This window comes from Crocodylus porosus, unplaced genomic scaffold (assembly GCF_001723895.1).
Source record: "Crocodylus porosus isolate Cpor-Errol unplaced genomic scaffold, CroPor_comp1, whole genome shotgun sequence".
Taxonomy (NCBI): domain Eukaryota; kingdom Metazoa; phylum Chordata; order Crocodylia; family Crocodylidae; genus Crocodylus; species Crocodylus porosus.
Window position 1 is genome coordinate 7,569,386 of NW_017728951.1, and position 12,420 is coordinate 7,581,805.

Below are 12,420 nucleotides of genomic sequence, written 5' to 3' on the forward strand. Positions count from 1 at the left end.
TTTCAGGCTTAGCATCTTTTTTTCCCCAATCTGAAAGGGATAACTTTTCATTATGATCATCTATATCAGTCCTTTCAATTCAGCTGGTGCTTTTTATTAGATGCTGTTAACCTGCTTTATCTCAACTTTTAGCTATGTAAAACTCCATAATGATCACAAAACAAAGAATGTGTAAAAGCTTTTGTCCTGGGTTAATGCTGATTGGTAATTTCCTGTAAAATTATAATTTTACCTATATTCCATTTTTTAAGTTTGGCTTGGGAAATTTCATTGTTGGAATTGACCAAATATAGCAGATGAATCAATGCTGGCTCATATTTTTCAATCCATCCACTCTTGAAACATTAATTTATAAACATAATCACCACTAGTTCAAATCAATGTAGCTCCATTGCTGTAAGTAGAGGCATGTCAAATTACATTATATGCATGTCTACCACACATACTTTTCACCCAGAAATGAGCCTTCCTAATGTGGACACGTTTCAAGCAAGGAAGCTGATTTCCATGCCAGTGTAGATATGGGGACGCTGGGTGCTCCACTGCTGACAGTATATGGGAAGGACGGAGTCCCATCATCAGCATCACTCAGCCTTTGGCTGCAGCTACACAGCTCAAAGTTTAACCCTGTCACAGCTGCTGCTGAATTAGTTAAACCAGCCAACAGCTGCTGCCAGTTCCTGCATGCTACCAGCATTCAGCCTGGGTGAGCCTATTTAGTGGTAGGTGAGATTCTGGGGGGGCAAAAGGTTTTCCTTCATTCTGCTTTCCCAAAACAAGATGTGTTTCTTATTTTGGTACATAAGTAATACAGCTTTAATTGATATTTATTTGAGGAGACTCATGGCCAAATCTTCAGTCAGCAAAAACAGGTGCATGGCCACTGCGGTGGAGCTTTGATGTTTTACAGTGGCTCAGGATCTGGTCCTTGATATAAAATGTATCTGAAATTCAAACTTGCAAGAACCTGAATGATAGTCAAAAGTGATATCTGCTTTTAAGCTATCGTTGGATGGAGTATGGGGATGGAGCTGAAGGCTTTATGAAAACATAGGAAGGGATGTACCTCCTGTTTGGTTTCCCTCATAGCAATGAGAATCAGTAAAATCAGGCATAGACAAATTAAATACTGGAAAAATGCTTTCATAAGGATGTAACACAGTATTTTGTTTGCACTGGAATTTTCTACCACAGTATTAAAGCTATTCTTCATGCCTTGTTTTCCAGATCTGTTTAAATCGCCGATGCCAAAATACGAGTGTATTTGGAGTTCATGAATGTGCAACAAAATGTCATGGACGTGGAGTAAGCATTACAGAAATATTTTTTCCTGCTAGTCAAGAGCCAGTTAAGCAATAAATCATTCATTTGTAGTGCCATTTTGAATGATTCTTTGTGATCTATCAGTCAGTCTTTACAGCATTTCCTTTCACGGTTATCAATTTTCTGTGCCATTTACACACTGCAAGAAATGGAAGGATTTTAAAACAGAAAAAGCTGATCAAGTAATAATCTTTTTTTTTAAGTTTAACATTGTGATAAAAAGAAATGTTGTCATCTTTAGAATGGTTTCAAGCCTAACACTCCTGTGTGAAGGACTTCCCATTAATGTTTCAAACAGGACTGTTTCTTTGTGGTCCCAGCAGAATTGTAATATGCATCTGAAGTATTTTAAAAACAAAAATTTCCAAAAGAGTAAAATAAAAGAAGACAAAACCATACTGACTACTGTAAACAAAAATTACGTGCGCGAAAATAGAATTTTAACAATGATATCTTTTTCCATTCACAAACTTTTTGGAGACAACTAGCACCTAAATGTTTTAAAACACAATTTATTTTTCACAAAAGTGTTAGTTATTTCAGACTGCATCATATTAATCTTAATTAACTGCCCTACCAGTTCATTTGTTGCTATGAAAGTCTGTGCCAACAGAAATCAAACTTCAAGATCTATATGAAACTACAAATTCCCTTTTTGTAATTAATGTATAAACCCATAGCTTGTTTTGTCATGCTGTGTTTGAAAAAAATCAGCATTGTCAATGATAAAGTATCTTGTCACTGTGCTGAAATGAGCATTGACTTAAAGACTGGCATCTTTGTGCTATGGAGAACATATGGTGACTTCTAAGTAGCAAAACAAGAACTGGCACACTTGTAGACGGTAATCCCTGTAGAGCTTTAATTTCAAGACTGGTGTAGAAGAAATGTTTAACTGTTTTCCTCTGTGAAAAACAAACCGGTTGTTATGTTTTACATGAATCTGGAATGTTTCTTGTAAACCTACTATGCGAGGAAGCTTCATCTGAGTAAATGATTATTTCCTTGGTATCATTCAGGCCTCCCAAATATAGCCTTGCTGAAAATATGCCAATTGGATTCCCCAGAAAAAAGCAAAGTGGAGAACTCACGTGTTCTAAACTGACTGCTGTACTGCAAACCCTGTTAATCAATCTGTTGTCCAGTTTTCAATGGCAAAGGCTTCCATCCAGCAGTAAGGATGAGTGTTAGCAGACCTAAATACCTCTGGCAACTTGCCACAAAGCCCGTGAGCTAACTCAAGTCAGCCAGAGTGCTAACATGCAAGTTTGCCTGCAGCAAAACATTTATCTCATTCAGTGAATTTATAATAGTGGCAAAACATGTGTCATTGTCTTCTGCTTTAACATCCTGGCTGCACTTCATGTGGACAATGGGAAAGGGGAATTGCTCCTTCTTTGGTGATTTTGTAGGGCCTTGTTACACCTTACTCTGTGAGCCACACACGTGTTGATCAGTGCTAGGGCTAGCCTGGAGTTTGGAGCTGTCACACCCTTAGTCTAGAAACCTTCCACTTGCCATTAGAGACCTGGGGAGCAGTGGCAGGACTAGGAGCTGGAGCTGTGAGTTGCCACTGGAGGGCTGGTGAGCCAAGATGGGCTTCTGTCCCTGGTCTATGGATGTGGGTGTGAGAGATCCTGGGATACTGGAGGACTGTAATTTAAGCGGTGCATCTGTGTGGAGTGGCCACACCTTAATGGAGCCGGGTAGTGCAGATCAGAGATAATCCTGCCCTGGAGTGGTATAACTTTGAGCCATGTAAGAAATGCCTAAAACCTTTAAGGTGTTAATGTGCAGATAATTCAGGGGTTAAGAGCTCCAGGAGCCACCCAAAAATTACTGTGTAACAAGGCCCTTACAGTTCAAGTTGTTAGCTGCCATATAAACAATGAATTAGGTTCTATATTACTATTTGGACAGCCACTGTAAGTATCAGTGTGTAATCCATGTTGTGGCAACAGACAGATTTCAATGAGTCCTTGTTGTTATACAAGCTTTAATTCCAACTTGTGTACTTCTACCCAACTGAAAGCTCCTATTTCGTGATAGGATTTAGTCACAACTCCCTGAAATGACTTCCATATTAGTTCATTTGTCTTTGTTTTAAGGTCTGTAACAACAAAAAAAATTGCCATTGCGAGGCTGAGTGGGCCCCTCCCTATTGTGACAAGCCAGGGTTTGGCGGCAGCATGGACAGCGGACCAATTAGACAAGCAGGTTAGTAACAGCTGGTTCTTCTCTCTCATTTCCATGGTAAAATTTTAAAAAAAAGGCTAAATCCAAAACAGGTTTCTTGAAAACACGAATTGAGACTGCAAAACTAGAAAACAAATCAACTAATTTGGCAACTTCATCCAAACAAATTGGCACCATCTTAAAATTTAGCAAAGGAAAAACAGCCATTTTTATTGCATAATTGTAAACACAACAGCCCCAGTGAACTTTCTGAATGTTCCCTGTTAAGTTTGGTAGTTCAGAAACATGGGGGGAATGGTATACTGGTCTGATCATAGGATTCAGAGCCATGAGATCTTGTATTCTAATCCTGACCTATTGGGTGGATTTGTAGAAGTTACTTACCCTTTTAATTGCTGTAAAAGTCTACAGTACACCAAACCGTAGTTCCAACTAATTGTTTAGTTAATATTAGTGTGTCAGAGAGAGATTTAGCCCTATTTCTGGGTCAGTGAGAGGCTCCAAAGCATCCTCCATTGATTGTGTCCTTAAGGGATTGATTTTCAAATGTGCATTTGTACTGTTATGCATACAAAGCTACATTTACAATTATGGGCCCAACATGGGCCAAATTTTATGGTGATTACAAGTGCAAACTCAGGGGGCCAGGCATCTTTGCATGTTAAGAGCTGCTTTGCATGCACACATGTGAAAACCAAGACCTCTGAATATGACAAACCCAAAAAAGTAAGTACATTTGATACTGTGCCTTCATAGTTGTTTCTGTGGTAGAGAATTCATGAATACATCAGAATGAATCATATATATTCATTAATCTTTCACATATTTTTACAAAGTTCCCCTCACACTTGATGATAATGGAAGATTTATACCTCCTTTAAGTTCTGCATTCAATTACCCTCTGAGCAATCCCTGAAACATTGGCATTTGCATCCTCTGAGCAAAAAGAGATAGTTAGCCATCTTCATGTGAAGTCAGGCAGAAGGCAGGGCAGCTTTACACCTTATACACTAAACAGATAAATAGCATGAGCTTTCATGAACTCAAACTCACTTTGTGAGATGTTGTGAAAAGATATGCACAGAGCAGTATATAAAATAGAGAGAATGATTTCAATCCAAAATACAGTGATTTGAATACAAATATGTATTCAAGTGGCTCTCTCCATTTTATACACTGTTCTGTGCATATTCTTTCACAGTGTCTGATGAAGTAAGTTTAGACTCACAAAAACGTATGCTTTACATCTCTGATTTACTTAGTCTGCAAGGTACAAATCTACCCTGCCTTTTGCATTCTGTTTCACCTCTTCCCCTGCAGATGTTGTAACTCGCAGGGTTTGATAATCCTCACGTACCAGTTTTTCTCCAGAATATCTCAACTTTAATGACTTCAGCAGAATTACTTTTGATTTATATCGAAGTAAGAGGCAAATCAGTCCATAGTCTATTCACATTTGCATGTATAGCCTATGATTTGCTGGGAAGTGATCTCAGTTCTTTTCATACAAATAATACTACTCAAAAATAAACTGGATTGTATTCTCTATATGCTGGATCCTGGAGTGAATTGTAATGCTGAACTTGTGACATCATAGTCATTTCCATGACAATGATACAACATTACAATTTCACTGCAGGATGCAGCACAAAGATAATGTGAGGGAGAAAGAGCTTTTTCAAACCCCCAAGCAGCTGATAAAATAGCAAAAAAAATCATGCTCAGTTCTTGAGCACGATTACCTAGGTCCAAGCATTGTCACTTGTTCAGAGTTACTCTACCATAGTAGTCCTTCTTTAGCTCACCTTGTATCTATGTGTTACAGGGAACTACAAAATTTGAATGACTATATCCATCACATAGACTATGCTGCAACATATAGCACTAGTTATAATACATAATTCTGAATTATATGCTTTCCCATTTGGTCCTTTAAAAATATAGAAAACTGTTTCTAAACATGTGTAATACTGCATGATACTTTTGCCATCTATATGCAGTGATAGTGCCATATTCAGTAATATTGGGAATAAGTAAACACAGAAATTGTTGCAGGAGCTAATTTTCCAACCCTGCCATTTGGGGTTTAAATACAAGCAACTGATGGAATGGTTTGGATTATGATCTGAGTATTTTGCACATCCCTAAATCAAACTGCAGAAGGATTAGCTAAATAAAGGACAAAAATACATTTATCTTAGTCAAATATGGCACACGGTCTGATTAGTCATTAGAAACTGATTTTTACCCTGCTGACTTCTACTAAATGCCTGTGCTTGGCATACGCATTCTTGATAATATAATTTTTTATAAATATGTTAAATATGTAACAGAATTGTTATGGAAAGATGAATTAATTTTAATTGCCTCAGCTTGAATTACCAATTTTATTTAGCTTTCAGTAATGGAAAGAGATGCATTGCTCTGCTCCAAGTTAAAATGCTTTCAATACTGCTGCTGCCACCCAACTCAAGTTCTGTCTTATTCAAAATAATCAACACAGTGCCTATTTCATTGCCCATCCTCTAACAGAAGATGGGGTACAGATGAGAGCTAGCTGGTTGCAATTCAATCAGGACAAAAACTAAAATAACAATGGCAGGTTGCCATGCAAAACATGCCATGGCTGTATTGAGGATGTGTCATACATTGTTACAATTTTCAGTCTTGGATGATCATGGAAGTGCCAGATGTGACAGATTTGCTTACTCTCTGGCCAAAGGGCTAACTCCTTTTTTCAGATACAAACCTGGCTTTCAATATTAATGTTTTTGTTCCTTCTGGCTGCAATTACAGCAATGCGCACTTCATTAAAATGGCACTTTAAGTCATTCTAGAAACTAAAGGTAGTAGTGCATAAGGCAGCAGTCCCCTTGTTAAGTGATATTACACCATAAAGAACATTGCTTGGTGCCATTGCTTTAGGCTCCACGTTGTTAGTCAATGGTTTCCAAATTCAGTTTAACATGTTGGCTTTTATCTGTAAAGCTCTAAATACCTTCAGACCTTTTCAGCTGAGTTCTACCCATGCCATACTGTCAGGACAGGAGGAGTCAGCTGTGAAATCTAAGCTAAGTCCCCCTTGATTAACCAAAAAAAAAAAAAAAAAAAAAGAGAGAGAGCAGCTAAAAGACTGGAGGCTTGGTGGGAAAAAGGCAAGTGTTTGGGTTATTTTCTAATTTGGGGATGAAAAGCTCCAAGTGTTATTCCTTATTGGGCATGGTGGGCCTATTAACTTAGGGCTAAAACCACCCATTTATTTGATTCCATCTGGTGTTACTAAGGTCAAGGAGCATAACCACAGTGACAGCAGCTGCCAGCCTATAATGTGAAGGGACCAACAGTGAGACTAAAATCCTGAGTAATGTAGCTCAAGTAATACTAAAAAAATAGCTATTACATAGTGTTTTAAATAAACAGAACCATCAGTGATCTTGATCTTTATTTAAAACCTGGACCCTTCAGGGTAGGAAATGTGCTTTTTTTCCTATAACAACTGACTCTTACATTATCATTTGCTTCTGTTTGATGTGGAAAAAACTGGTGAACCAAGATTTGACAATTGTGCTATCAGCCATGGAGTTCTGAGAAGTGTTTCAAATTGAAGTGAACATCTAAACTATTGAGACTTTGGATTTTTATTGCTGAATACCACTGTTATTTTCTGCTTATTGCACCTCTCTGTTTTTTTCCCAGTTTTCTGCTATGTATATTTGTAATAGACATGACAACCATTAATCCTTGTGGGTCCTGGTATACGAGTGAGAGTTCACCCAGACCTTCAAAGTGTATGCCTAGGCATGAGTATGGAGGAGTGGAGACTGCCCAGACCTTCCATCCTCCCTTAGACCACTGAGACAGAATCCAAAGACCAGACTTGTACAGTTAGATAGCAGCTTTATTTTAACCATTTCTTTTTGGAGTTGACAGAAGCAAATTAAATTACTTTAGAATGGATTAGTCTTAGAAGAGATCATTTCAGTTCTCTAATAAATGATTTCCTAACTTCACTGGGTCGGTATCTCGAAGGCAAGTCAAGACAGCAGTGGGCTACTCTTGACATCACATATTTCACTATAACTGACTCCTAACATAAGTCAAATAATGTTTTTTGTTGCAGACAGGAAAAGTTTAACCATAGGAATATTGGTAACTGTTCTATGCCTCATTGCTGGTTTAATAATGTACCTTAAAAGGAAGACTTTGATTAGACTGCTGTTTACAAGTAAAAAAACAACAATGGAGAAACTAAGGTATGACAATTACACTTATTTTCATTTTAATAAATATTGGTATAAAATGATAACTCTTACACCTCTTATCTCTTATGTTCATTATGGCAAGCTAGCAAGTATGATGGAACTGCAAGAGTCAGGTTTATTAAAGGTATATCCATTAAGATGGGTATGTCAGTGTTCTTTCTTGTTCAACTTAACTTCACTGACGGCTCAGTAAATTGAGTGGGCTTGACTAAATCTCTTTCTCTTTTGTGATAAGCAATTAAAAAGTAAAGGAAGCAATGCCTTGCTTTTGGTTTGCTTGAAATATTTTCATTATGTGAGGTGGCCTTTTATCTAAACTCAGTCAAGTGAGCTGAAACTTCTGTATTTGAGGTCATTACTGCTTAAATGCTAGATTCATTAGAATAGTCTCTTGGGTGTTATAAAACTGCATTGCCACAGATTGCCAGAGCTAATTTAACAGACTAGTGGTTTAAAAAAAAATCAATATTTATTTTTATTCTTGCAAGCATGTTAGATAATTTTTATTTTCCTTGTTTACCATAGAGAGCAAAAACAAGAATGCCATTTTAAAGTGTTACTCTGAAAAAGGTTTCTATGACAAAAGCCGTGCTAATCAGAACTATGTTGTACTCAGTAAGTGTATGCTTGTCTTGCAGGTCTGTGAATCCAGCCAGGCCTTCCAATTTATTTGAAACTAATCACATCCATACCACAACTGTCAGCAAAAAAATAGATATTAAGCCACAACATTTAAACATACCTAAGGTGGGTTCTTAAATAGTTAACACCTCATTATTAGATCTCTGTTTTCCATATACTTTTGAATTAATTTACTGTGACAAAATTATCATGAAGTATTACATTTATATAGAACTACGACCCAGTAAAACAAAAAGAGAAAATGCAGGTCCAAAAATGCACATTGGTTTCCAAGTTCCAAATAGATGGAGACCTCACATGTTGAAAAGAAATACATTTAGTCTCTGGGATACAGCCAGCCATCTCAGGTACGAATACTGCCTTCTAAACAGCAAAAGATTACTGTTTGGATAGGATTCTAGAAGCTATTAATTGCATAACTGCCTGTCCTCTGGCTACAGAAAAAGAGGTATGAATGAGTTAAAGCAGGGAGGAAAGGAAGGGAAAAGCAAGTACAAAATATGGATGACAATGGGATTTAAAGCAATGTTGTTTCTATGTATAATATTGGTTAGCATGTTTTCAGCTACCATGGACTTTTTCATTGTTTTATGTTTCTGTAGAGAGATGGCCCAAGAAGATTCATGTCCTATCAGACCACTGACATTAGTAATCCTGTAAAGCCACATGATTTACCACAATCAAAAATACCACAGAGAGTGCTACCACCCCTTCACCAGTTGCCTTTTCAAACTGTACCTGCAAGGCCTCTGCCAGCTGATCCTTCTCTTAGACTTACCCAGGTAAATCTTTATTTTCTTTTTAAGAGGATTTTTAAAACTTGGCATGAGGTGTTATAGTAGTACTAACTATTCTTCCATCAGTGAGGAATTTTATAGAATGAATGATAGTTTGCTTCACAGGTTTTATCTGAAGGACAACAGATATTTACAATAAAGTATCATCCTCATTTGTGCTTTTTGAATGGAGTGATGTTAAATTTGTTTATGGTGCAGCACATAGAAAACACCCTCCAACCACTTGCTGAGCTGGGGCTTTTTTTTCCCCAAGTGCTGGGAGCTGGGGCGGGCAGGGCAGCCATTGCTGGGCTGGGCGAGGGGCGAGGGGCGAGGGATGGGCCTGGCCTGGCTGATTTGGAGATTCAGCTGCTGCCAAATCTCCAAATCAGATTCAGCCAAATTGACTCAGGACAGTGATTCAAATCACTGAATCGAATCACAGTCCCCCGAATCAGCCGAATTGAATATTAGCCACTTCGCACAGGCCTACTGAACATATGACATAAATTAGTCTCTTTCTTAGTCACATGTGAATAGTTACAGTTACCTTTATGCAACTAAACTACATATTTAGAGGCAACCTGTTCTAAAAATGTATCATGTTGCCAATATAATGATTTACAAGCTAGGAGGGTTTTTTTTGAAACTTTCATTCCCACTTTGCAATGCATCTCTCATCTTTTCAAAGTCCCTCTGCTCCACTGGCTTTGATACAGACTATGTTCAGTAATCTGGAAAGAGAACAAGTTTCACTTATTCTGCATATTAAATTATTTCATTTTCAAGAACACAAGAATAGTGCATAGAGTGTCCTTACCAATCTCTGATATCCCTCAAACCCAAATTAGGATGACCATGATAAACACGGGCTATCAACTTGCTTAACTTTAAGCCCCAACATAACAAGTCAACCACGAGCAAGCCGGGCAGAAAAGCACCTAATCTTAATTACCTCTTGCAGTCTTAGAATTAATGCATTTTCCTGCACAACACAGCTGCTGTCTTGTCATCTCCCTTTGATAGCCACAAATGGAAATAAAAGGCCCTACAGTAGGGTTTTAGATTTTAAAGCGCAAATAATTCTAAACTGTAGTAAAGCATCACTGGTATTATTACATCTCTAAAATTGGGTTCCTGGCAACAGTCATAATTTCTTTCTTTTGAAACAGCTATGCTCTATGTAAAAAAAATCAGAGTTTGTGCATCTAATTCAGTCATGTTTTGTCTCAAGTACAATAGGGTGGCTTAATTCCTCCCACTATGGTATGCTACTGTGTTTTTCTCTACAAACATCTTGCAGTCATTTCAGGAACTAGATTTGATAGACTCCAAAAGGGACCTACAGGCAGAAGCATCCATTCAACCCACCTATTTATGGTCAAAGTACGCTTTGGGGGGGCTCTTACCACATCGGCTAAAGAGGAACAGGAGCTGTGGCAGACCACTGCTTATCAAGGGAAAGGTCAAATAGCTGTGATCCCTGATCCTATTTCCCTTATTCTACCCATGCCACTGGTATGAGAACAGTACCTTTGAAACTTGGGGGTAAGAGAAAATAGAAAAAGGAGAAGGGGTAGGATTCTCCTGGGGGGAGGCGAGCGGGGGTTGTTTGTTTGTTTTTACTGTAGCCTCTATCCTGAGCTGTCTTCAGCAACATACAGTGATGGTGATGGCAAAAAGTTGCACCTATATCACTTCTCAGGGGTCTAGTTTGACAAAGCAAATTTTTGGATTATTTAGCTTTTCTCCAGTTCTGTAGGCAGGCATTTCTATTCATTGTTCTTAAATTGAGTTTTTCCCTTCTTCCTTTTCAAAATGTTGAGTCATCCACTTTCCATTTCAAGGGAACAGGAATTAAAAATTCCTTCTAAAACTGATGCTATAGGCATTGTGCTACCAGCCTGGATAAAGTAGCAAGTTGTGTGCCAGCATCCTAGTACTGCCACTACCAAAGACTGGCAGCTATGTTTTCCCTCAGCCTTTTCTAACCTGCGAAGTTCAAAATCAGTAATGAAAATGATTACTCTGTGAATCCCAAGTTGAAATCTGTGTGATAGTGTATGCCTGCAAGCACAACATAAGCAATAAGATGTGTTTGAGATCTGATCCCTGATCCCACAGTTGTGCCTTCTGCCATGCCATTGGTGCACCAGATTGATTTCACTGTGCCTTTAACTGGAAGTCTGTCAGCAGCCTATGGTTTCATCATTACAGCAAAATATCTTATCTAGATCAGCTTGCTATGGGACATTCTTACTACAGGAAATAGTAGCTCAATAAGTAGACAGAGCTATGTTTACCTTCTCCATGTTCTGCTACAGTCACTTTTGTTAACAATATCAATATCAGTATCCCCTCTCCCAGGGTTGTTATTTAAAACTGGTTTTACAGTTAAGATGCCTAACTCAAATAATCCACAATGTTCCTGCACCAATAGACTGATAATGACCTCTCTTTTTTCTAGTGCATTTTAGGTCAGAGACCTCTTCCAGATACATATTCAGGACATATGAGAGTAGAAGATAAAATTTGATAGTTTGTCTACAGCTGCCCAAGATATAAGAAATACATTTTTCTTTTTCTGAAGCAGAGTTGTAGTAAGAGCTAGTGTTAATATTGAAAACCTGACAGCTTAAAAACTCTCTGCTAAGTTACTGATATAAAACTGGACAGTGAAATCCATCTATCAGCAACTTTTAGCTGAGATTTGATTGGGCAAGAACTGGGTTGGGTTGATTTCCTAATTGCGTAGAGAACTTGAACAATCAAGCACAACTTTTGTGGCACCAAATGCCATGCTACCCACTTGCCAGGAGTCCAAGGGCTGTAACTACGTACATTTCCATGACATAGTTTATGTTGATTTGTACTTCCCTATCATGCACTCAGAATATGAATTACAACCATAAAGATGCATCTTTTTTGTTCATTTTTCCCTCTCTCTCCCCCTCCCCTTCAAAGGGCAATGTCATGTCTTTTGCTAGAAAGGAGTGACAAGAAGGGAGAAGTACTGTTAAGGTCTCTCCTATTCCTCTTTCTCCCCTCTACATGCAGACATACTTGTTCTACCATAAAAGCACCCCTTTCCTGGCTTTGCATAATCCATTTCTAAACTGGACCAGAAAAGGGCACTCTTATTCTAGCATGTGTGTCCACGTGGGAAAGTAGTCTGAAAAAGGTTGCTTCCAATCAGTTTTCCCATGCAGAGAAGGCCAAAG

At 38.2% G+C, this 12,420-nt stretch overlaps 1 protein-coding gene across 6 annotated transcripts in view; it reads left to right on the forward strand.

Moving 5' to 3' along the window:
* ADAM12 (ADAM metallopeptidase domain 12) overlaps positions 1-12,420 on the forward strand; it is a 335,949-nt gene that overhangs the window by 314,136 nt on the left and 9,393 nt on the right. For all 6 annotated transcript variants that reach the window (XM_019555704.1, XM_019555701.1, XM_019555702.1 and 3 more), the window contains 5 exons: positions 1,228-1,305; positions 3,432-3,540; positions 7,640-7,772; positions 8,420-8,528; positions 9,026-9,205. In XM_019555704.1, coding sequence (XP_019411249.1) covers positions 1,228-1,305; positions 3,432-3,540; positions 7,640-7,772; positions 8,420-8,528; positions 9,026-9,205 — 609 coding nt within the window. The remainder of the gene's footprint in view (positions 1-1,227; positions 1,306-3,431; positions 3,541-7,639; positions 7,773-8,419; positions 8,529-9,025; positions 9,206-12,420) is intronic.